This window comes from Chiloscyllium plagiosum, unplaced genomic scaffold (assembly GCF_037043375.1).
Source record: "Chiloscyllium plagiosum isolate Xiang-an unplaced genomic scaffold, Cpla_swu_hap1 HiC_scaffold_2, whole genome shotgun sequence".
NCBI classification, from domain to species: Eukaryota; Metazoa; Chordata; class Chondrichthyes; order Orectolobiformes; family Hemiscylliidae; genus Chiloscyllium; species Chiloscyllium plagiosum.
Genome location: NW_028270140.1, coordinates 130,141,535 through 130,167,889, shown reverse-complemented (window position 1 = coordinate 130,167,889; position 26,355 = coordinate 130,141,535). Strand labels below are relative to the sequence as shown.

The window sequence follows — 26,355 nt, the reverse complement described above, 5'->3', positions numbered from 1 at the left end:
GAGGAGATATGAATTGGCGCTAAACATCATGCAATCATCAATAAACACCCTCCACTCTGACCTTATGATTGACGAAATGTCATCATTGTAGCAGCTGAAGATGGTTGGGCTTAGGACATTACCCTGAGGAACACCTGCAGAGATATCCTGGAGCTGACCTCCACCAATCACGACCATCTTCCTTTGTTCTCTATGACTCCAACCAGCGAAGAATTATCCCTCTGCATCCCATTAACTCCAGTTTAGCCAGAGCTCTTTCATCCCATACTTGGCTGTCAAGGACTGTCACTCTCACCTCTGGAATTCAGCTCTTTTGCCATGTTTGAACTACAGCTGTAATGAGGTCAGGAGCCCTGATGGAACTTAAACCAAGCTTCAATGAGAAAGTTATTCCTTTAAAAGTGTCACTTGATAGCACTGTTCATGAAGTCTTCAATTACTTTGCGGATGACCGAGAGTAGACTGATAGGATAATAATTGGTCGAATTGAATTTGTTCTTTTTATTGGGTCCAAGACATACCGGGGCAATTTTGCACATTGTTGGGTAGATGCCAGTGTTGTAATTGTACTGGAAGAGCTTGGCTAGGAGAGCAGCACATCTGGATCACAAGTCTTCAGTACCTTACACTTTACAATATCTTCACCTCTTTTTCAATATCAGATGAAGTGATATCATCCTCAAAAAACTCAAGTCGGTTTGTCTACACATGAATACCTTTAAGAAATCTAGGTTGGTTTTGTTTAATACTGTTGGTATTTTGTAAGTGCTGAAAATGTGTTGCTGGAAAAGCGCAGCAGGTCAGGCAGCATCCAAGGAGCAGGAGAATCGACGTTTCGGGCATAAGCCCTTCTTCAGTATTTTGTAAGTGTCTTGTTATCAAATCCCACTTCTATATTAGACTTGGTCTATAATTCCTGATTTTTTTCCCCTCCCTCCTTTTTGAATATTTCAAGCTGCCAGGATTGTTGCTGAATCTAGAGAGTTTTAAAGAATGACAGCTGACCCACCCATTATTTTCATGTCCATTTCCTTTAGTATCCTGGTGCATGGAGTATCAAGCCCCAGAGATTTAGAACATAGAACATTTCAGTGCAGTACAGGCCCTTCAGCCCTCAATGTTGCGCTGACCTGAGGAACCAATCTGAAGCCCATCCATCCTACATTATTCCATTTTCATCCATATGTTTATCCAATGACTCTTTAAATGCCCTTAAAGTTGGTGAGTCTATTACTGTTGCAGACAGCGCATTCTATGCCCCTACTACTCTTTGAGTAAAGAAACTACCTCTGACATCTGTCCTATATCTATCACCCCTCAATTTAAAGCTATGTTCCCTTGTGCTAGCCATCACCATCTGGGGAAAAAGGCACTCACTATCCACGCTATCTAACTCTTTGATTATCAGCTTTCATTCCCCTTAATTACTCCAACACCATTTTTTTAATTGTGAATATTCATTTCCTTCAATTCCTCCTTAGACAATCCTTGCTTCACTACCGTTCCTGGGAAGTTTTTAGTGTCTTCTTGTATGAAGACAGAACAAAATTAGTTTATTGATCTGCCATTTCATTGTTCGCCATTATCAATTTTCTTGTTTCAGATTGTAAAGGGCCTATATTTGTCTTCATGAATCTTTTTCTTTTTACATACTTATATAAACTCTTATGGTCTGCTTTTACGTTCCTTAGTATTTGGTTGCATACTCCCCTCTCAATCAAATTGAAATTACTGGAGAAACTCAGGTCTGACAGTATCTGTAGAGAGAAATCAGAGTTGACATGTGGGGTCCAGTAACCTTTCTTCAGAAAGCCTCTTAATCAACCTCTCTTGCTGAATTCTCACCTCTTTCTAGTCCTCAGGTTTGCTACTATTTTCAGCAATTTTATATAACTTCTCTTGGGATCTGGTGCTGTTCTTAATTTCTTCTGTTAAGTATGGTTAGCCCTGTTTTGTTCTTTTGCCCAAAATGAATGGATAACTGTTGCAATCCATGCATCCATTTCCTTACTACTTATTCACTGCTGTGCTTTTTAATGAAGTTATCCAGTTTGTCACAGTCAACTCACGTCTTGTACCTTCATAGTTTCTGCTGCTACTGTGCATTGGTGGTAAGGTGTCTGGAGGTGAATTGCTTGCTGCAAGATTCTGATCATCTGACCTGCATTTGTAGTCACAGAATTTCTGTGGCTAGTCCAGTTCAATTTCTAGTCATTGTTAATCCCCAAAATGTTGATATTAGAGGATTCAGTGTCAGTGATGCCAATGTCCAGTAATGATGGTTCGATTCCCTCTTGTTGGAGGAAACCATTGCCTGGCATTGGCGAGGCATGAATGTTACTTGTCATTTGTCAGCCCGAACCTGGATATTGTCCTAATCTTGGAACATGGACTGCTTCAGTATCTGAGGAGTTGCGAAAGGTGCTGAACATTGTGCAATCAATCATTGACAACCATCCACACTCCTGACCATATAATGGAGGGAAGGTCATTGATGAAGAAGCTGAAGACAGTTGGGCCGAGGACACCTACCCTGAGGAACGAAGAGATTCTCTTATAAGGTGGTAGTGTCCCTGCCTCTGAACTAGGATCCATGCTTTCAAGTCCTACCTGCTCCAGAAATCTGTAATCACATCTCTCAATATGTTAATTAAAAAAATATTACACCGAGGAGTTCCTGAGGCGATGCCCAATCTGCTGAACGAATAAGAAAGCTGTATATATAAGTTAGCTTATAAATTAAGTTTGGAAGTATATAAAGTTATGCAGATGGGAACAGGAAATAGCAAAGGAACATAAGCAGCTGTTGAAGGGTAGAGTAGATGCAATGGGCTGAATGGTCAACTTCTGCTTCTAGACGAGTTGACCTTTGTCATAAACTCCTTTGCTGCTCCATCAAATTTCATGTACTTTGCCTTTCCTGTCTTCCAAAACAGTCAAATCCCCACTTATCTCATTGCAGTCTCCTGACAGAAGGGATGTAGTTATCCTGTTCCTAATACATCCAACTATTATAATCAGACGCCAGAGGGAAATGTTTTTGGATTAATAGAAAAGTTACATAGGCAGCTGGAAGGCTCATCTCCACTACATCAGTGAGAGGAAATATCATTCCATTTCATATAACGTGTTCCAGAACTCTCACACTGCAGTTGGGATCATTTTTGTCATCAGGCTGATTTCAGGATGGTGTAAGAATGATTGATTGTTTCATTGTCATGTGTACTGAAGTACAGTGAAAAGCTTTGTTTATGAGCAGTAGAGTCAGATCATAATAAGCACGGATGTACAGATGATAGGGTGTATGCAGAGGCTTACAGGCTACATTTTCCAGGGAGTGCACTCGGCAAGATCAACGTTAGCAAGATCAGCATTATTTGAAGTTGGACAGTCCATTCATCAGTCTAATAGGAGCCAGAAAGAAGCTGTTCCTAAACATGTTGGTGCGTATGTTCAGGCTTCTATATCTTCTGCCTGACAGGGAGCAATGAGTCTTTGATGATGATGGCAACCTTTCCACCTCAGCAAGCCATATAAATGGAGTCCATGGATGAAGGTTGGCTCTGGCATGGCCTGGGCTGTACACACCAACTTCTGTAGTTTCATATGGTCCTGGGCAGAAGAGTTGCCATAGCAGGCCATTATACACCCGAATAGTATGCTTTCTATGGTGCACCTGTAAAAGTTGGCGAGAGTCCTGTGGACATGCCAAATTTCCTGAGTTGCCTGAGGAAGAGGCATTGTTGTGCCTTCTTGACCATCGCATAGATGTGGGAAGACCAGGACAGGTTGTCAGTTATTGTAACTCAGAGGAACTTGATGCTCTCCACCTTCTCAACCTCAGTTCCACTGATAAAGATGCAGCAGTGTTCTCCGCCTTTCTTTCTGAATAAGTAGCCAACATATAAATAAGGACGAAGTCTAACTATAAACTCTATAAACTTTACCTTGTAATTTTCATCCTTTTCCAAACTCACATTATTTTCTTTTATTTTCCTATTTTGTTGTCTCAGTTTAAACAATCATCATTTTCTTTCACTTCACCCATTTTCATCACTGCATGAGACACCTCCTTTGTATTTCTGTGCTTTGACCACTACAACTTGATATCTAAATATTGTCATTTCATGTTTTCATCCCAGGTACGTTTGTTTTCCGGATAGCAGCTGATGATAAAGATGGTGACCCACTCTCGTATGGGCTGGAAGGAGAATTAGCATTACTTTATTTCATGGTGAACAGCAGCAGCGGTGATGTCATTGTTAAAGAAGCTGTTGACAGAGAGGTTTGAGTGTTCTTTTGATGAACTGTCTACTTTTTCTTTTTACTTGAGTTTAGCACAGTGTGATATCGGTGAAAATTTTATAAAGTGCAGTTTTTCTATACCTTGTTAAAAATCACACAACACCAGGTTATAGTCCAACAGGTTTAATTGGACCACTAGCTTTCGGAGCACCGCTCCTTCATCAGGTAGTTGTGGACTACACAATTGTAAGGCACAGAATTTATAGCAAACATTTACAGTGTGATGTAACTGAAATTATACATTGAAAAATACCTTGATTGTTTGTTAAGTCTCTCATCTCTTAGAACGACCATGATAGTTTCATTTCTTTCATATGTAAACATTTTTTAAAAAGTTACATTCTCAGGTTAACTGTAACAATTGGTGTCAGCCAGAAAAGATGTTAAAATGTTGACATCTAGCATTCTAACAGATGAGAGACTCGACAAACAATCAAGATATGTTTCAGTTTACAATTTCAGTTACATCACACTGTAAATTTTTGCTATAAATTCTGTGAATTACAATTGTATATTCCACAACCACCTGATGAAGGAGCGGTGCTCCGAAAGCTAGTGCTTCCAATTAAACCTGTTGGACTATAACCGGGTGTTGTGTGATTTTTTAAACTTTGTACACCCCAGTCCAACACCGGCATCTTCAAATCATTTCTATACCTTGTTTGCCAAGTGTAGAATTCATTCATGTTTAAGTCATTTTCATAGTAGCTTGGAGACCTTGGACTGAAATTGGTCTTCAGCAGCAGCATTGTAGATGATAATGAATCATAACCATTTGACTTAGGAACATAGGCCTTCAGAGCAGGAGCAGTTCCTTTGAGACTGCTTGATATTTGGTAAGATCATGGCTGGTCTCAACTTCACTTTCCTGTCAGCACCCTGCAACCCTTGACTCACTTGTAAATCAAAAATCTAAATTCAACAATCCAGTCTACACTACCTGGATCGATTCACAAATTTTTGAGGGAACAAAAATATCAATTCCCCTCTATCTTTAAAAGGGGCCAATCACATTCTTATACTGTGCCTGCTAATTCTAGTCTCCCCGACAAGAGGAAACATCCTTTGAGGGATCAATCAATTCACTCCCCTCAGGATCTTATATGCTTCAATAAGATTACCTCTCTTTCTTCTAAACCCCAGTTGGTATCAATTCAACCTAATACATAATTTCTTATTAGAAAAGTCCTTTATCCCATCTGTGGATTGCTTCTAACAATCATTTTCTTTTCTCAAATATGAAAAGCCAAACCGTATGCAGTATTCCACATATGGTCTCATCAAGTCCATGTACAGCTGCAGCAGTTATTTTTATATTCCATTCCCTTTCCAGACACACCGACGTCACTTTTGCCTTCATAATTATTCATTGCCCATGCAAACAATCTTGTTGTGATTCACGTACCAGGACACCAGTATCCCTCTGTTCTACCCTGTTCTTCGATCTCTCTCCAGTTAACCAGTAATTTGCTATTCTAGTCATTCTGCCAATATGGACAGTTCAGATTTTTCTACCTTAAACTCCAATTGTCACTTTATTACCTGCTTATCTCGCTTTAAACATCCTGTGACTTCCATGTCTTTGTTTGCCAAGATCTGCTTGTACTGCTCACAAAACATAGCATTTCACTGTACTTAGGTACACATGACTACAATAAATCAAACAAATCAAATCGCTCACTTAGCCTGACATGTTATGAATTCTTGACAATTTCCTATCTACATTGGAATTATCAGCAAATTTAATTATCATATATTCTCAAGTCATTGATATAAATGGTGAATTGTGGAGGCCCCAGCACTGATCCCTGCGGTGCTGTTTTCAACATGCTGCCTGAAAATGACCAATTTATCCCTACTTACAACTTAGTATTGTCTAACCAATGCGTTGTCCATGCTAATATGTTATCCTCTACACCGTGTGCTTGTCTACTAACCTTTGATGTGGCACCTTATCAAATAGCTTTTGGAAATCCAAGTTCTTTATATTTACATATCACCTACATCCCACCTTATTTGTTACTACCTCAAAAAAGTCCAATTAATTAGTTTAATATGACAGGCATGTGCTGTCAAAATTATTTGTCATGCACTCATCAGGACAGAATAGAAAAGAATACGAAACTTCAGAGAGAGAGATAATAATTTATGCTGTGTGAAAGACAGACACGATTAATTAGTTTCTTCAATGGCTTTGGTTGACAGAAGCATTGTCACGAAGATTGCATGAGGGAAAAGTTAGCCTCCAAGCTTTTGTTTTAATTCATATCAGGTAGTCAACACTACTGTTCAAGGCACTACCTACCGGAGTACACTGAGGGAATAGTAGTCTCCCAAGACTTCTGTTAGTGAAATAAGAACACTGAATGGACATACTATCTCTTTCCAATTCTAATCAGTGCAAGCCAAACCACATAACCTCTCCGAATACATTTATACCCAAAATCAACCTGATGAACCTCCTCTGGACAGCTTCCAATGTCAACACATCTTTCTTACCATAAACGGGACCAAAACTGTACTCTAGGTGTGATCTGACCAGTGACTTCACTTGTTTTAGCAAGATTTGTGTATTTTTTATACACCATTCCCTTTGAAATTAAGTCCACCACTCCAGTCACCTTCGCTATTACCTGGTGAACTTACACAGCTTTTTATGATTTATGCATGAGGACTCCAAATCTCTCTGTGCTATGTTTTGCAACTTTTCTTTCCATTTAAATGATATTTATCTCCTCTATTCTTCTTGCTGAAGTGCATAACTTTGCATTTTTCCTCATCATATTCCATCTGCCAAGGTTTTGCCCACTGTTTAACACTGTCTCTATCCTTCTGTAGCTTTCAAAATGGTTTTTGTGTCATCTGGACACCTGGCAATAGTACATCGAATTTCCTGATCCAACGCATGAATATACCTTGTAAATTCTTGTGTCTCCAGCACTGATCCCTTGTGGCACTTTATCAGTTACACATTGCTATTCTGAAAATGCCCCTGTATGTAACTTCTGTTAGCTAATCCTCATTCCATGCTGATATGATAGCCCCAACACATGAACATATTTTAAAAGGTTCATTCATGGAATGTGGGCATCACAGGCTAAGCCAGCATTTATCGCTTTTCCCCAGTTGCCCTTGAGAAAGTGATAAGCTTCTTTCACGAACCACTGCAGTCATGAGCTGTAAGCTCGACACACAATACCATTGAGGAGGGAGTTCCAGGATTTTGATACACAAACGCTCTAGGAACGGTGATACATTTCCAAGTCAGGATGTTGAGTGGTTTAGAGGTAAAATCGCAGGGAGTGGTGTTACCATGTATCTTATCTCATTGAATAATCATTTGAGCAGTAACTTACCAAACACTTTTTACCCTCTTATATATCCAGCTTATTACCTCCTCAAAGATTTCCAATACATTCGACTGACATGATTTCACCGTCATGAAGTCATGCTGACTCTGCTTGATTATATTCTGTATTTCAAAATACTGCACTATTGTATCCTTTATAATGGAATCTAACATTTTCTAACAACAAATGTTGAGTTAACCAGCCTATAGTTACCCGTTTTCATCTCTCTCACTTTTTGAATAAGGGAGTTACATTGACAACTCCAATTTTTTGGAATTTTTACAGAATTTAAGGATTCTTGGAAGATTACTGACTGTGCAACCACTATTCCCATGGCTTCTTTCTTTAGTATCCTAGGATGCAACCCATTAGATCTAGGGTACTTATTAGACTTTAGTCCCATTAGTTTCCTTAACACTTTTCTCTTATAATAGTCATTGTGTTTGTTTGCTCCATACCTTTTGTTTAGTATTTTTGTTGTGCTATTAATATCCTCTACTGTGAAGATTGATACAAAGTATTTATTGAATTTTTGCCATTGTTCATTCCTGACATCCAAGTAGCTGCTTTTCCTTTATGAATGATGCTTTTTTCTCAGTTTTAGATATTTTAATCAACCTGATCAGACAGATTATGAATCATGTTTGGGACTTGAACCTGGACCTTCTGATCCAGAACCCATATTAGGGAACCCATATTATGGCCCGGTGGTATCATTGCTAGACTATTAATCCAGAAACTCAGCTAAGTTCTGGGAACCTGCCTTTGAATCACACATTGGCAAATGGTGGAATTTAAATTTGATTTTTAAAAACCTGGAATTAAGAATCTAATGATGACCATGAAACCACTACTATTTTTCATAAAAACCCATCTAGTTCACTAATGTCCTTCAGGAAAGGAAATCTGCCTTCCTCACCTGATCTGGCCTACCTATGACTTCAGACCCACAATAATGTGGTTGACTCTTCCTAGCAAGTCAAATCTCAACAAAGAAATAATAAAGGACAGACTAACAGGCAATAACCGAGGTACTGGAAAAGACAACGGCAAAAGCAACTCTGTCAATATTAACTCTAATAATGCAAATTCCTTCTTGCTAACTTTGGGGGTTAGTGCCAAAATTGGGAGAGCTATCTCACAGACTAGTCAAGCAGCAGTCTGACATATTTATACTCACGGAATCATACTTTACACCATCATCACCATTCCTGGATATGTCTTATCCCAACAGCAGGACGCACCTGGTAGAGGTGGTGGAACAGTAATATACAGATGGGAGAAAGTCACCCTGAGAGTCCTCAACATTGGCTCTAAACTCAATGAAGTCTCATAGCTTCAGGTTAAACATGGATATGGAAACATCTTGCTGATTACCCATACTGTCCTCCCTCAGCTACATTGAGGAAGCACTGAGGGTGGCAATGGTACAAAATGTATTCTGACTGGGGGGGTTTTCAATTACCACCACCAAGAGTTGTTCGGCAATGTACTACTAATCAAGCTGGTCGGGTTCTAAAGCACATAGCTGCTAGACTGGGTCTGCAGCAGGTGGTGAGGGAACCAACAGGAGGGAAGAACATACTTCACCTCATCCTTGCCAATCTGCCAGCTGCAGATACATGTGCCCATGACAATATCAGTATGATTGACCACTGCACAGACCTTGTGAAGATGAAGTCTTGCCTTCACATTGAGAATTTCCTTCATCGTGTTGTGTAGCACTAACACTGTCCTAAATGGGACAGACTTCGAACAGTTTGAGCAACTCAAGACTGTAATGCCCAAAGATTTGGCAGCTGATAGCATGATTTCAACAGATATTGCTGCATTGATCGAATAAAGGTTGAGTCCCTTGTGAATGTATACCTTCACTCATGGTTTTGTACCACAAGTTCCAGGTACTGTAAGGTTACCCAAAAACCGATGAACAGGGAAATCCAACATTGGAGAAACCAAAATGGGGAGGAACTTATATGTCACCAGCAACTCAATAACCTAAATATCTCCAGTGCTGATGCAGCACTGTGGGCCACCAACAGCAGCTCAATTGTACTCAACATAATCTGCAACGTCATGACCTGGCATAGCCCCCACACAACCATCACCATCAAGCTGGGGATATGGAAAGTGATTCAATGGGGAGTGCAAGAGGATATGCCAGGAGTAGCACCAGACATACCTAAACATGAGGTTCCCAATGCTTTCTGACTTGATGCCTAGGATTGTAACAGAGAGATGTCATGAGGATGACTGATTGGCCTATTGTTTTATTAAACTGCTAGAAAGCTTTTTGTGTATTTTCTCAGATGACCACTTTTGGTACCTTTTAATTTTTGCCACCTCTAGTATGTGGTATGAGGTGAGGTTTGTTTGAGGTAACTCACTGCCACTAACCATCCTTTGTTTTTTCTTGTGCCTATCTAATGATTAGTGATACATCCTCGTAGCTAATCTGTAGAAGAGGCCATATTCTTATTATGCAAAAAGGATCATGACATAATAGCAATAAAAACAAGTACATTTGGTCAGGAATAATACTAGAACCATAAGCAGCTGGTACAGATACGTCTTCTCCCTCCGAAATCTGGAGTAGAACTGCATGTGTCCACCCCAGATTGTGTGAAATAAGAAGAATGAGTGTAACCAAGGTAACATGAACATCAACCCTTTTAGAACCATTACCATACACAGCTTAAAATTGAGGGGTGATAGATATAAGACAGATGTCAGAGGTAGTTTCTTTGTTCTGAGTAGTAGGGGCGTGGAATGCACTGCTTGCAACAGTAGTAGAATCACCAACTTTAAAAGCATTTATATGATCAGTGGATAAACATATGGATGAAAATAGAATAGTGTAGGATAGATGGGCTTCAGATTGGTTCCACAGGTTGGTGCAACATTGAGGGTTGAAGGGCCTGTACCACGCTGTAATGTTCTGTATTCTATGTACAATACTCTTCCATCTTGTTATTGGTCTCAGGTTGTAGCGAGGAGATAATTCCAATGTTTGACAAGATGCAGTTGTTAGATCTTGATCTGATCTGATCTGAATGTCAAGACCGATATGACACTTCATACAAATGTGATCTCCAATAATGGTGTACAAATGAATAGCTTAATGGACGATTTCACAGGGCATTAGAGACAACCACACAATGTGGAACTGGAACAAATCCCAGGTCCGTTGAGACAGAATGACTGAGTCCTTTCTCCAAAATCAGCCATTTGAATTTTGGCACCAATCCAGCAGTTTCAATCATTATCTTTTCTGATGCAGATCAAAGCTTTACCAGACATTTTTGCATTTCGTTCCACATCATTCAATTTAAAATCATGACCACTGGTACCTTGGCCCAATACCTCAGTGCTCAACTAACATAGACCTAAACCATCAGACTAGACTTGATTTAGCATCATGTTTCTTAATACTTCACTCTGCTGGAGTGTCAATTTAGTTTGTGAGGGCAAGTCTTCATTGGGATCAGATGTTCATCCTGCTCCTAAGTCACAAATGATTTTAACTGAACCAAGTTGAATAATCCAGGTCTTTTCTCCAGAGTAGGGTATTCCAAAACTGGAAGGCATAAGTTTAGGCTGAGAGGGGAAAGATTTGAAAAGGCACTATAGGGTAATTTTTTCATGCAGAGGGTGCTGCATGCATAGAAGGAGCTTCCAAAGGCAGTGATGGAGGCTGGTACAATTATAACATTTGAAAGGCATCTGGATGGGTACATGAATATTAAGTGTTTAGAGGGATATGGGCCAATGCCCTGAAAGTGATGAATTGGACCAAAGGGTCTGTTTTTGCACTGTACATCTCTATGACTCTATGACATGGGAACAGCTAGTATCTAACACTCTAGATTAATAAGAGTAAGATGCACTAAACGTGCAAATATTTCATTCACAGTCTGAACTTCTACATTTTGCTCATATTTAGTTTTCATCAAAATAAGCAAACCATCCTATTGTTGCACCAATAGCCTTTTCTACACACTCCTGCTCCCTCTGCCACAATCAAAAGCTGCAAATAATTAACAATTACTTATTTTGTTAGGCCATTTCTAACATTAAGCCCAGCCTCCAAAAGGTTTGGTGCTGGAATTTCCTCACTCAGTCCTCAGGTTAAGATTACATCTCTGCCTAATGGAATCATTGAAACAGACCTGTCTTGTTACCAAGGATTTGATTGGCTTCAGTCAATTGGGATCAATCCTTGACACTTGCAAGTCGAAAGTGCAGTCAGCTGGATTAAGATGGGAGGCCTGCAGATTAGTGTGCTACAACAAATTCTCCTCTTTACACCTACAGTTCATGTGTGTTCGTCAAAGCATTCTCATTTGCAGTCTATGACATTTCCATGCAGACCTATGCTAATCCAAAGTAACTACTTTCCAAATCCTTGCTGTGGACAAGTGGTCTACAAATTCTGAAATATGACATCCCTTATCATGTTTTACAAATCTCTGATCTCCCCTTAATCTTCTTTGATCTTGTGAAAAAAGCTTGTGAAAGGAGAGTTTCAGTCATCTCTCCTCATAACAAAAAACTCTCATGCCTGGTATCATCTTAAAATGCTTTTCTTGAAATAATTTTGAGTTATAAATTAGATTATCTCCTGAATGTATTGTTTGTGTTGGCTTGACATGAAACCTTTAGAAATTAGCTGGCTAACAAAAATGTTAAACGACATGCCACAGCAAAGGATTTGATGTTACAGCCTGATTGTAACAAATCACATCTGGTTAAATGTCTCAAGCAATAAATGTGGAGTTCTGGGGCTTGTCCAGCTCATTAGAACGGCTGGTCTATTTAACTTCTATAGGGTGCTCACAACCCAAATATCTTAAAGGTTACAAGAATATGTTCACTAATTGTTGTCAGTATTAATGACAATTAAGCCGCCACTACACCCACAACTTCCATCTTCTTTAGGGAGTAGTCTTCCAGGGATGGTCTCCTGTTCGAATGGAGGCCAATCCTATCATTCAAATTGGCTTCTGGGCGGAGACATTGTCACTGACATTACACACACTTTGTGGAGTTAAAACCACAGAAAGCTGTGAGCCTGGCTACGTGCCAGTTGATGGGAATATCAAAGTGAAGAAGGGGGAATAACCTGTTACGTTGGTGCTTGTAGAGAAAAGGTAACTGAGTGATCACAGCACGCTTGTAACTCTGAAGTGATGCTCAAGTCTCTTTCAAACATATTTCACATTCAGAGCCTTTACAAGTCACTCCTGGGGGAAGGGGGAAGGAGGCTAGGATGGGGAAGGATGGGGAAGATAACTGGCACTTTTCAATTTCCCAGGTAGACCACTCTTTGGTAAGATTTTTAGACCACAAGATGTTGATGCAGAAGTAGGTTATTCAGCTTATCAAGTCTATACTGACATTCAATGACATCATGGTTGATCTGATAATCTTTGACTCCACGTTCCTGCCTTTTTCCCATAAATCTTTGATTCTCCTGCTGAAAATCTGTCCATCTCAGCTTTGATTATACTGTATCAATAGCTCTCTGTGATAAAGAATTACACAGATTCACTACCCTCTGAGAGAATAAATTACTCCTCATCTATGCAACCCATTATTCTGAGGTTATGTAGTCTGGTCCGAGACTCTCTGACAAGGAGAAGCGACCTCTCTGCACCTACCATGCCACGTTCCTTAAGAATCTTGTATGTTTTAATAAGGTCCCCTCTCATTCTTCTAGGTTGTAATGAGTACAGGCCCCACCTCTCTTTGTTAAACAGTCCCTCCATACCTCATCCCAATGAATGTCTTCTGGACTGCCCCCAATGCTAGTATATCTTTCATTAGATAAAGCTTCTCACTGTATTCCAGTTGTGGTCTGACGCGTGTCTTGTATAGTTTCCTTTGAAATATAAGGTCAACATTCCATTTGCCTTGCCGATTACCTCCTGAACTTGGGTGTTAGCTTTTTGTGATTTGTGCAGAAAGATTCCCAAATTCCTCTGTTTTGTAGCTTTCTGCAGACATGGTTGGCTTATCCAATTTTTAGAATCTTTCTTTCTCACTGATCCATGTCTTTGCTGTGAGCCATGAACTATTTTAATAAATGTGTTCCATTTGTTCCTCAATGGTCCTTGCTGGCAATCTCCTTTTCCAGTCCGCTAGAGCAGGCTCTGTCCTCATTCCTTTGTACTCTCATAGAACATAGAACATAGAACATTACAGTGCAAAGCTTCCACATCCTTCCTATAATGTGGTGACCTGAACTGTATGCAATACTCCAAGTGTGGCCGCACCAGAGATTTGTACGTTGTAGCATGACCTCATGGCTCCAAAACTCAATCCCTCTACTAATAAAAGTTAACATACTGTATGCCTTCTTAACAACCCTCTCAATCTGGCTGACAACCTTTGGGGATCTATGTACATAGACACTGAAATCTCTCTGTTCATTTACACTACAAAGGATCTTACCATTAGCCCAGTACTCTGCATTCCTGTTACTCCTTCCAAAAGGAGTGTAAAATTAGATTAGACGTCCTACAGTGTGGAAACATGCCCTTTGGCCCAACAAGTCCACACCACCCCTCCAAAGAGTAACCCACCCAGACCAATTTCCCTCTGACTAATTCACCTAACACTATGGGCAACTTAGCATGGCCAATTCACCTGATCTGCATATCTTTGGACTGTGGGAGGAAACTGGAGCCCCCAGAGGAAACCCACGCAGACACGGGGAGAACGTGTGTGGAGTCTGCACACAGTTACCCGAGGCTGGGATCGAACCTGGGACCCTGGTGCTGTGAGGCAGCAGTGCTAACCACTGAGCCACTGTGCCGCCCCATTAGCACAGTTATTTCCAATCCAAGAAAATTCCTCTTAAACTGAATGTTAAATTCTACCATATTACAGTCACTGTTTCCATGGGGATCTTTTACTTTGATATCATTTGTTAAATCTACCTCATTATAGATCACCTGCCTCAAACTAGCCCGATTCCAGGTTGGATCCATAATGTATTGTTCTTGGACACTATCCTGAATAAACTCTACAAACGCATCCTTGTCAATCTGACTGTCACAATTTATATGAATGTTAAAGGCACCCATGATTAATGTATTGAATTTGTCTCATCATGCTCTCATCATCTCCTGACTTATTGTCTGTCCCACATAAAACTAAGGTGCCTATTAACTACTCCTAGCAATATCTTCTTACCCTTTTAATTTTCTTCTATATCTCTATCCATGTGCATCCTATACCTTCCAATCCAAGGTAATTTCTTGCTATCATAGTTAATTCATACTGTACAGCAATGCTATCCAACATCATTTCTTTCCTGCCTGTCCTTTGGAAAATTACATATCCCTGAATATTTAGTTCCCAGTTTTAATCTTCTTGTAATTCAGAGTTATATGCTTTTTAATTTTGTTCCTGTTTGAAGTCTTTCAAGAAAGCCTCAATCCTATTCCTGCAGTGTTGTTGGTATTGGATCCTTACTGTCCCTCTGAGGAGATGTCCTAACATCTGGCACCCTGGAGGTAAAACCTCCCTCCAGATTCTTGCTCATGTCTTCAGACAACAGTATCTATCCCTCCAGTTATACCGTCCTCTACCATAACTACATTCATATTTCAATCGCCTACTTGAATTACTCCCTGTAACAGGATGCCACAGTCAGTTTGCGATCCAGTCCATAGTCCCCACTCTTGTCCATACAGCTTTCAAGAATGTCGTAACTGTTGAGATAATTGTTGGTGCTAATGCTTCTCATTTTTAACCCCCGGGTCACCATACCTGCCTCATCTGCAGCCATACACTCCTGTCTCTGATAACAAACCAATTTTGAATATCTTGGTCTGAGGGGTATGACTGCCCACTGGAGTAAAGTGTTGAGGTGTCTCTCCCCTTCCCTCAAGGTCTGCATTTATGTCCTCACTGATATGCCAAGTGACCTGGATGTACACTTAGTCAAGGTGGCGGATACCATTGCCTTATTGAACAGGCCATCTTCCATTCAGCTCATGAGCATTGGTCAGCTTCGTTTTGGGGGCCCCAAGTGTCCACCTTTCATAAAACAAAAATAGAGATTGCTGGAAAAGCTCAGCAGATCTGGCAGCATCTGTGAAAAGAAACTAAAGTTAACATTACCTCTGGTTTCTTTCCATAGATGCTGCCAGACCTGCTGAGCTTTTCCAGCAATTTCTAATTTTTGTTTTTGATTCGCATCATCTGCGGTCCCTTTGGTTTTTATTTTGTCCACATTTCATCACTGAAGTGGATTGGTGGAGCCATCATTTCTAGACAAATGAAAAGAAAAGCTGAAAAGTAAATACGATGAACATTGGACAATTATTCTAACATTCTACCAGGTTGTTTCACCAGGTGGTGAAGTTGAAAACTTGGGAATGGATGGCAATGTGGAATTCAAACACAAATAGATCAGCCACTATCTAATTGAATGACATATCAGGCTCAGGGGTGAATGATCTATGTCTACTCCTGTTTCATATGTTCATAAGTTTGCAAAATGATCAGAAGCCTGTGATATTTCTTTTGTCCTGTTTACTATTTTGGTGTGACATGTTTCTGTTTGCAATTTAACAGGATTAACAGCTGAACCAAAGCAACAAGAAAATGTACAGAAAATTAGTGACCAATGTAATTTAATATTCCACGAGGCATTTTAAATATTTTACACTTAATCATCACATTAACCTTTTGCAGGTATATGAAAATAGCAATGATCACTTTGGAGTAATTATTACAGTTGATGATGGGATAAATGCATTGGTAAGTTACATCAACAGTAAGTTATTATTGTTTACAGATACATACCCTTCACTTCATATTGAGAATCAATTTTCAAAGTTTTTCTACCAAGACGGTACTGAGTATATTTGAACTGAGTGACTTCTACAAAATCTTTAAGGTCACTTTACAAGTGAAGCTTCTAAATAACCAAAATTCCAGTCAACACAATGAGTCAGGCACTTTGATGCAACATTCCATATGATCATTCATGAGCTTCCCAATAATCCTAGCTTTCCTCTTCTGTGGCAGCAGTGATTTCTGGGTATTAATAGGAGAAAATGAGTGTGATAGGAATATGGAAAAAAAGTTAACGTTATTTTGTTTTGTATAGGTGAGAAAGACTTTACATATTTATATTGAGGATGTTAATGACAACTCGCCAGTATTTAAAGGGTTACCATATCAAGTTGAAGTTGCAGAGGTAACCAGTTTCACATGTTGAATTGTATCGCTTTGAACTTGCAGCTTTAAATTATGGTCAATTACATGTTGTCAAAAATGACATAATAATGGCAAAATTGCTTCTGAGAACATATTATTAAAAACACCTTATTTACTTTTGGAGCAGAATGAAAATGTGGGAACTGAAATATTCAAAGTATTTGCAAGAGACATTGATAGAGGCAATAATGGTTCTGTAACATATGAAATTCTCGAGGTAATTGCTATACTTCCCTTTCTCTAATGCTCTAATATTCATTTTGTCTAATACATTAGATATAGTGCTTTTCATAAATTGTATATGTGAAGTACATTTGGTGGATTTTTCCTCTTAATATTTTTATCTAGCTTCTACCCTCAGATAATAATGATTTATTTGAAATATCCAAAAATGGAAGCATTTACCTGAAAGGTCAGCTGGACTTCTCTGTAAGCACCATTTATCAGCTTCTTGTCAAAGCAGAGGTATGTAGTAATAATCCAGGTCATTCCGAAGTCTAAGCAAAGTTTCAGTTGCAAAGTTTATTTACATTTTTAAAAACCATGCCGTATCACTCAGTATAACCTGTGAGGTCTCATCTACTGATTAATGACAAGGAGCAGATGGAACAGCTTGTCACTAGGCAGATATCTCATTAGTTGAATTGATTAAGAGGCAATGCTCAGTATTAGGTTGCTAAAGCAGTAAAGCCAACTGAGCAAGATATATGTCCACTGTGTGAATGTATGTAGATAAAGATAGAGAACAGTAGGATGTGGAATGATTTTTATCAACTGCCCACCCTAATTCATTTCTTCCAAAGGCTCAAACCTGTACAAATTCCTTCATCCCTCAGACCTCCCTTTCCTCCTACAGTCCACAGCATTGCAAAACGTTCTCTGTCACCGAAATATCTTGTTTACCTTTGCTTTTCTGCCCAATTACAATCTTGGATCTATCCAGCATTAAAAGCTTTCTCACAACTTATTAAAAAAATTAGTTTTCATTCAAGGACAAAGTTGGCCAAGATATTTTGGGTTTATCACAACAGAGCGGATGAATTAGTTTTAAGTTTCTTGTAAAATAGTTAGTAATACATGCTGGAAGGTGTAAAATTAATCTAATTCTTTCAACAGGATCAAGGAGAACCAGAAACAAAATATTCCACTGCCAGACTGATCGTAAATGTGATTGACATACCAAATAAACCACCAGAATATTTAAGCTCATTTTACTATGTTCGAGTTCCAGAGAATTTACCCGTGGTATGTTTGATAGTAAATTAACATTATTTGCAAAATGTGCCATATTATTGCATGTGACTTCCAATTGACCTGGTAATGTATCATAAATATTCTTTGTTTAGAATACAAGTATCATCACTATAACAGCAATTGATGGAGACCAAGGTATTAACAATCCAGTCAGGTATAGTATTAACGGTATGTATTTCAGCATTGATGAGAGATCCTTACCACATAATAAAAACACAAATGAAGATTTTAATTCTTTTTGCTGAATATATTCTTAGCAGTTCTAAATTTGCCAATCTGTCATCTGCACAATACTGGGAAATCTTTAGCGCTGGGAACATCCACTCTGTAAAGGGCAGGTTTCCATTATGTGATATTAAGCAGCAGCAGTGTTCATGGCTGAAAAGCGGTTCTGAGGGTAGACTTTTCCATTCTCTCTGCCTTTGACGAGCAATTGGGAAAACTGCGTTGGAGGAGCTGCAGAGGAGATTCACCAGGTTGCTGCCTGGGATGGAAAATTTATGTTAAGGGGCAAGGTTGGATAGGCTTGGGTTGTTTTTGTTGGAGCAGGCAAGACTGAGGGGTGATCTGAGGAGTACAACAATATGAGGGGCATGGACTGAGTGGATAAGAAGCAGCTGTTCCCCTTGAAGGGTGAGTCATTAGGGGACATGTGTTCAAGGTAAGGGGGGAGCGATGTGAGGAAAACCTTTTTTTAACCGAAAGTGTGATGATAGTTTGGAATGCACTACTTGAGAGGGTGGTAGAGGCAAGTTGACTCCATCCTTTAAAAAGTACCTGGATGAGCACTTGGTACACCATTACATCCAAGAACTGGGAAGTCAGATTAGATCGAAGGGTCAGGTGTTTCTTGTGTGATTCTATGATTATATGAAATGGTGAAGGGATAGAGTTATATAAATGAGAGAGTGAGCAATTCCTCAGAGAGCTGTCGATGCGCACTTAGTGAGTTAATTCATAGAAGTGTAGAAAAAAAAAAGAGCAGGAAAAGGCCATATTACCTTCTGAGCCTGGTCCACCAATGGCATATACCTGATAAGGTCAACTATTTCCTCCGCTCTCTGCTAAGCGCAAATTTCTTCAAAGTTGTCTACTTCAGAAACATGCCAGTTCTTTGCATAAGCAGTCGCAGTGAAGCCTCTCCATGTACTTCAGTTCCTGAGAAGTCTCATTTATATGCAGTCTGCCATAAATGCTTTCTGTGATTAAGGTAAAAGATCAACTAGGCCATAACCTAACCCAACATCTGCTTGGTGTTAACTAACCTGACCAGGCCAGGCAAATGAGCTTCAACTAAAAACAGAGATCAATTTAAATAAGTGATTAACCTAAAAGGGGGATTAACAGAAAAGATCAATAGAGAGTGGGATGGGTGGAAAGGAAAGCGAGAGAATGGAAGTGAAAGGGCAAGATTGTTGGGCAGGAAATGAAGGGATCATGGGTAATGGGGGCAGAAAACTGAGATGCTGAGGGCAGGGGAATAGTCATAGAGATGAAGAGGGCAGTGAAGGATGGAAGCTGAATATTAAGGGCAGATGACACAATGGAGTACGTTGGCATGCTGAGGGCAGAGAATATGCAGTGTTACTGAATGGGGGAAGTAGCTAAGCATGGGCATCTCAGTAAAAGTGGGATCGGGGAAAAGCTAGAATATTTAGTCAGTCAGAAGGATAGTTGCTTGATGTTGAATTCCCAATCTCTTATCTCTTCCTGGAGCCACAATTTTGGACAATTATAGTCTCAGAATATGACAGAATTTAACAAAGTTATTGCCATGAGGCAAGATGATCCCCATATCATTTTTCCTTGGTTGGTGATGGCTAGCACGAAGGGCCATAGCTTTAAATTGAGGGGTGATAGGTATAGGACAGATGTCAGAGGTAGTTTCTTTACTCAGTGAGTAGTAAGGGCATGGAACGCCCTGCCTGCAACAGTAGTAGACTTGCCAACTTTAAGGGCATTTAAATGGTCATTGGAAAAACATATAGTTGAAAATGGAATAGTGTAGGATAGATGGGCTTCAGATTAGTTCCACAGGTCAGTGCAACATCGAGGGCTGAAGGGCCTGTACTACGCTGTAATGTTCTATGTTCATCCTGAATCTAATCGATTATCTCTCCCAGGAAACTATTCAGTTTCTTAACCTTTCCTTAGTAGCTTGAGTGTGAAAGTGGGAACATTCCTCATTGCTGTCCAGTGTCTGAAACCCTTAAAGTTTCAAATGTGGGGGGGGGGGGGGAGATTGGATCCAGCTACGAGGCTCCATGTAGTCAAATGGTCTTCTGACAATATTGAAATAATTTTTCAGTTCAGCAAAACCAGAATGGATAAGTGAGAAACCATAACAGGGTTGCTTGCATTTTCCCAGCTGTCATAGCTGGTGGGTGAGCCTCCATGGCATCAAGAGGTCTGCAAATCAATTGTTTACTGATCCTGATCACAGGCCACTTCACCTGTGACCAGAATATGCAGAGACCTTCATAAGATGGAAGTACAAACACATTTTATTATTGCTAAATAATTAAACATTTTGTCAAAGATTTTTGTGTTCTCAGGACAGAATCAGAAGAATGAGTGTGGTGCTGGAAAAGCACAGCAGGTCACGCAGCATCTGAGGAGCAGGAGAGTCGTTGTTTCAGGCATAAGCCCTTCATCAGGAAAATTGGGTGGGAGGTGGCCTAAGGAGGCAGAGAGATAAATAGGAAGGGGTGGGATTGTTGGGAAGGTAACTGGGAATGCGATTGGTCGATGAATGTGGGGGTTGATGGTGATAGGTCGGAGCGGAGAGTGGAGCGGATAGGTGGGAAGGAGTTGGACAGGTAGGACAGTTCAAGAGGACAGTGCGGAGTTAGAGGATTGGGTAAGGTGAGGGGTGGGGAGATGAGGAAACTAATAAAATCGATGTTGATGCCGTGCAGTTGGAGGGTTTCATGGCGGAAGATGAAGCTTTCTTTCTCCAGGCATTAGGTGACCAGGATTTGGTGGTGGAGGAGGCCCAGGACTTGCATTCCCATGGTAGAGTGAGAGGGAGAGTTGAAGTGATCAGCCACAGGGCCTGTGGGCCCCCCACCCCCACATTCCTGATGAAGGACTCATGCCCGAAACGTTGATTCTCTTGCTCCTCAGATACTGCCTGACCTGCTGTACTTTTCCAGCATCACACTCTTGACTCTGATCTCCAGCATCTGCTGCCCTTACTTTTCCTCAGAATCAGAAGAATGCCAAATATCAGGATGAAGCAACAGTTACATTGCATGAGAAACGATTGCTAATTTGTTTTCAAGTCCACTTCCATTGCTATTGTGTCCTCTGGTGCAATAGACAATACAAATAAATAGAATGACTGAATGTTCAGATTGTCTTTGTTAGCTGAAAGTAGGGGACGATCTGACAATTTAAATTGTTGGGAAATGGGACCCAGTAGCTTGAATGATTGTTTCTTTGATTAAGGGACTGAAACCAATGGGGCCATAAATGTAATATTAAATGTAAAGGCTCAGGCACAAAACAGGAGGAACATTTTGACACAGTAAGACCATAACACCATAAGAAAAGGAACAGGAGTTGACTGTTCAGCTCCTTGAGCCCGCTCCACCATTTAATAGGATTATGGCTGATCAGATGTTCCTATCATCCACTTTCCTGCCTTTTCCCTGTTAACCCTGATTTGTCTACTGACCAAGAATCTCTCTCTTAAATATACACAAAAACTCTGCTCCAGAGTTCTCTGTGACAAAGAGTCCCAAACACTCAAACCCTCTGATAGAAGAAATTCATAGATTCATTAAGTGCAGAAGAGGCCCTTCAATCCATCAAGTCTGATGTGACATAACTACCACTAAAGGTGCACTAATCTCAATTTCCTGCACTTGTCCCATATCCTTGAATGTTAAGGTTACATGTTTGTTAATTTGGTTACTTTAGGTACAAAAGCATTTACTGTGGATGAAGTAACTGGCACGATCACTGTTGTCTCTTTGCTGGACAGAGAAGAGATGAGAGAACATGTAACAATTGATATCACTGTAAGTCTTACTCAGCTGTGAAACTCTGACATTGTGATTTTAAACATCATCACCGAGATATAGTTTTCCAGTTTACCCCCACAGTTTTAAACTTCAGTACACATTTCAGTATTTAGGTTGACCCTTCTTAGGTTAAAATTACTGGCCAGATGCTGTCTGCATGTTTTTTGCTTGCCACTCATAACATTTATTTCATTCCATTGACAGGAGTGGGGATGAGTAGAAAATAGATACCACTGTAACTTATCAGCTTTTGTAATGTGCAGAAATTCTATACTAAATCAATATATGCATTTGCCTTTTAGTGTCCTTTCAATACTTTCAGGCTCAAACCTATAACATCTACTGTGAATGCACAGCACAACAGGAATTTTGAAATGTCAGTGTCAGCTGCAAAGCTTACAGTGCTCAGTATAGAAAACAAATGAGTTACTGAAGATTAGGCTGTGCAGATGTTTGGATGATTTTTGAAAAACAGGAAAAAGTAGGTCATCAAAATTGTTGGGGGTGGGAACTACAGCAGATTTGATCTTTCTCAGTGCAGCTTTGTTGCATTACCTTGTTGCATTAATACACATTTAAATCAGGGCAAAATAAAAATGTTTTCTTTCATTTAGGCTTTTGAACTTGTTGAGGGGGTTAAAGACCTATCTGCTTCAACAACAGCAGCAGTGACAGTATTAATACTTGATGTGAATGACAATAAACCAACATTTTACTCAGTGCATGGAATATCTACTGACAAATTTCATGTGAGTGTGCCTGAGGAGACTGCAAATGGTGTACCCATTCTTCACATATTCGTACAAGACCTTGATCAAGTGTGTTCATTTCAGTTTTATTTGACTTTTATTTAAAAGTTGGAATCTATTTTCTGGTAACTGAGTTAAATAACATATTATCTATCCCCAACAGGGTTACAATGGGACATTTGAAGTATTTCTTTTTGGGGCAAATTCCACAGCTTTTAACTTGAATCAAAATATCGTTTATAATGAGGGAATATTAACACTCCAAGTGGCAAATTCTGAGAGACTAGACTTTGAGAAGAGTGACTTTTCACAGTTTCAGGTATGCTCAACTAAGTACCTTTTAATGAAATAGTTGACCTGTCACGATATTGTTAATGAAGATTTGTTACCGAAAGGATTTGGAAAATTTGAGCATGATATGTTCAAGGAGAGCAAAATCTTTTGATTAATATTTTATGAACCAATAAGTATTGTTTTCCTCATCTGGAATAAGAGGCAGAAAAATAATAACATTCACTCAATTAAGTCCCCTCAGGGTCTCATAGAAGACAGACAGTAGTGGTGGAAGGGTGCTTTTTAAAATGGAAAGCAGTAACTAGTGGTGTTACACACAAGTCAGTGCCGGGACCTTTGATACTTATATCTAATCTATATTAATGATCTGGAGGAAAATTTAGGTAATCTGATTAGTAAATTTGCAGATGACAGCAAAATTGAGAGTGTTGCAGATCGTGAGGAGAATTGTGGGATATAGATAGATTGCAGACTAGGGCAGAGAAATGGCAGGTGGAGATTAATCTGGACAATCTGGATTAATCTGACGCTGCATTTTGGAAGATCAAATTCAGGTGCTCATTATACAATAGATGGCAGAACTCTTAGAGTAGAGTAGCTTTTTATTTGTCATTTCTACCATATTCAACTTATACAGTCAAAACAAGACAGCGTTCCTCCAGAACCGAGGGTGCTACACAATCGTACATGGCATAAACTGCATAAGAAGTGCAAAACACGCAATTTACAGTGTACCAGAAGAATGATGAATAATAGACATTTTTCTAGCAGCAATTCAAAGTCATGCAAAGAATTTCAGATGGGAAAGAGTCCAATCATAATGTGTTAAGAAGCCTGATGGCTTGGGGGAGGAAACTGTTGCATAGTCTGGCTGTGAGAGACCAAGATTGGCTCTGGTACCTTCTGCCAAATGGCAGGAGGAGGAGAAGAGTGGTGTGTGGTCTTCCACAATGCTCTTAGCCTTTCAGATGCAGCGTGTGGAGTAAATGTCTGTAATGGAGGGAAGAGAGACCGCGATGATCGCCTCAGCTATCCTCACTATCCGCTGTAGGGTCTTACGATCAGGGTCTTACAATGTCTGCATTGACATACAGAGGGATCTGGGTTTACATGTCCACAGGTCCCTGACAGTGGCAACACAGCTGGTGAAGAAGGCTTACAACAAGCTTGCCTGTATTGGATGGTGCACCGAACATAAAAATTGGCAGAAGTTCTGAGGAAGGGTCACTAGACCTGAAACATTAACTTTGATTTCTCTTCGCAGATGTTGCCAGATCTGCTGAGCTTTTCCAGATACTTCTGTTTTGTTGTTAATAAAAGTTGGCAAGTGATGTTATAGCTGTATAAAACTTCAGTGAGGCCACATTTGGAATATTGTGTTCTGGTTGCCACACCGCCAGAAGGACTTGAATGCTTTGGAGAGCTTGCAGAGAAGGTTTACCAGGATGTTGCCTGGTCTGGAGGGTTTTAGGTACTAGAAGAGGTTGGATAAACTTGGATTGTTTTCACTGGAAAGCTGGTGGTTGAGGGGCCAACCTAATAGAGATCTACAAAACTATGAGAGGCATATACAACCCACCCTCCCGTCCTGGCACCTTCCCTTGCCACCCCAGGAATTGCAAAACCTGCGCCCACACCTCCTCCCTCACCATCATCCAAGGCCCTAAAGGAGCCTTCCACATTCATCAAAGTTTTACCTGCACATCCACCAATATCATTTATTGTATCCGTTGCTCCCGATGTGGTCTCCTCTACACTGGGGAAACTGGACGCCTCCTCGCAGAGTGCTTTAGGGAACATCTCTGGGACACCCGCACCAATCAACCACACTGCCCTGTGGCCCAACATTTCAACTCCCCCTCCCACTCTGCCGAGGACATGGAGGTCCTGGGCCTCCTTGACCATGGTCCCTCACCACCCGACGCCTGGAGGAAGAACGCCTCATCTTTCGCCTCGGAACACTTCAAACCCAGGGCATCAATGTGGACTTCAAGTTTCCTCATTTCCCCTCCCACTACCTCACCCTAGTTCCAAACTTCCAGCTCAGCACTGTCCCCATGACTTGTCCTATCTGCCTATCTTCTTTTCCACCTATCCACTCCTCCCTCCCCACTGACCTATCACCTTCATCCCCTCCCCCACTCACCTATTGTACTCTATGCTACTTTCTCCCCACCCCCACCCTCCTCTCATTTATCTCTCCACCCTTCAGGCACTCTGCCTGTATTCCTGATGAAGGGCTTTTGCCGAAACGTCAATTTTCCTGCTCCTCGGATGCTACCTGACCTGCTGTGCTTTTCCAGCCACCATTCTAATCTTGACTCTAGAGGGATATGGGTCAAGTGCTGGCAAATTGGATGAGATTAATTTCAGCTATCTGGTTGGCATGGATGAGTTGGATCAAAGGGTCTGTACATCTCTATGACTGTATGACATTATATTGCAGACTGTATGACATTATATTGCAGAGATTATCCTTAAAGCATAATATCCTTACGCTTACATTCAATTCCCCTTGCAATAAAACATTTTATTAGCTTTCCTGATTACTTGCTATACCTGCACACTAACCCTCTGAGTTTCATGCACTTGAACATCCCGCTTTCTCTAGTCCAATGACATAACTGCTGTGTCACCGCTTCCCCTAAATGTTGTTGCCGAATAAGTCTGAGACATAAAGTTATAAAGTATAAAACAAAACCCCTTGAGAACAGAATATGTTTTCAAGGAATTCACCACTCATTCTTCTAGGTTCCAGGTTACAGGCCCAGTCTACTCAATCTATACTCATGGACAACCCTTTCACACCAGGATTCATGCAACATGCTGTGATTGTCGTCACTTAAATTTTATTGAACAAAGTAACCTCAGGAAAAAGTGGAAAAGTTTATGCTTTACCTCATTTCTGATGGCTTTATACAAAAAGATAGAAATCCCAATCACGACCATTGTTCCTGAAATTTTATTCCCTGTCTGTCAGCTTTGTTAATGCCTTTCAATCAGATATATTAAATAGTGAAGGGCGGAGGTGGGCCTTAGAAGCACTCAGTCCAGGCATATGCTGTGAATGGCGAGTGTTCTCATTAAACCATGTGGAAATTGGAAGTTATAGACATGGATATCTCCAAGAAAGCCTGAGGG

The 26,355-nt window shown here is 40.3% G+C and overlaps 1 protein-coding gene across 8 annotated transcripts in view; it reads left to right on the top strand.

The window, feature by feature from the left end:
* LOC122557672 (cadherin-related family member 2-like) overlaps positions 1–26,355 on the top strand; it is a 158,249-nt gene that overhangs the window by 5,935 nt on the left and 125,959 nt on the right. For 6 of the 8 annotated variants that reach the window (XM_087993636.1, XM_043705549.2, XM_043705533.2 and 3 more), the window contains exons 4-13: positions 4,143–4,285; positions 16,362–16,427; positions 16,780–16,869; positions 17,017–17,106; positions 17,238–17,354; positions 18,006–18,134; positions 18,236–18,311; positions 22,068–22,168; positions 22,786–22,989; positions 23,084–23,239. In XM_087993636.1, coding sequence (XP_087849762.1) covers positions 4,143–4,285; positions 16,362–16,427; positions 16,780–16,869; positions 17,017–17,106; positions 17,238–17,354; positions 18,006–18,134; positions 18,236–18,311; positions 22,068–22,168; positions 22,786–22,989; positions 23,084–23,239 — 1,172 coding nt within the window. The remainder of the gene's footprint in view (positions 1–4,142; positions 4,286–16,361; positions 16,428–16,779; positions 16,870–17,016; positions 17,107–17,237; positions 17,355–18,005; positions 18,135–18,235; positions 18,312–22,067; positions 22,169–22,785; positions 22,990–23,083; positions 23,240–26,355) is intronic. The other 2 variants (XM_087993612.1, XM_043705541.2) reach the window with 2 other exon arrangements.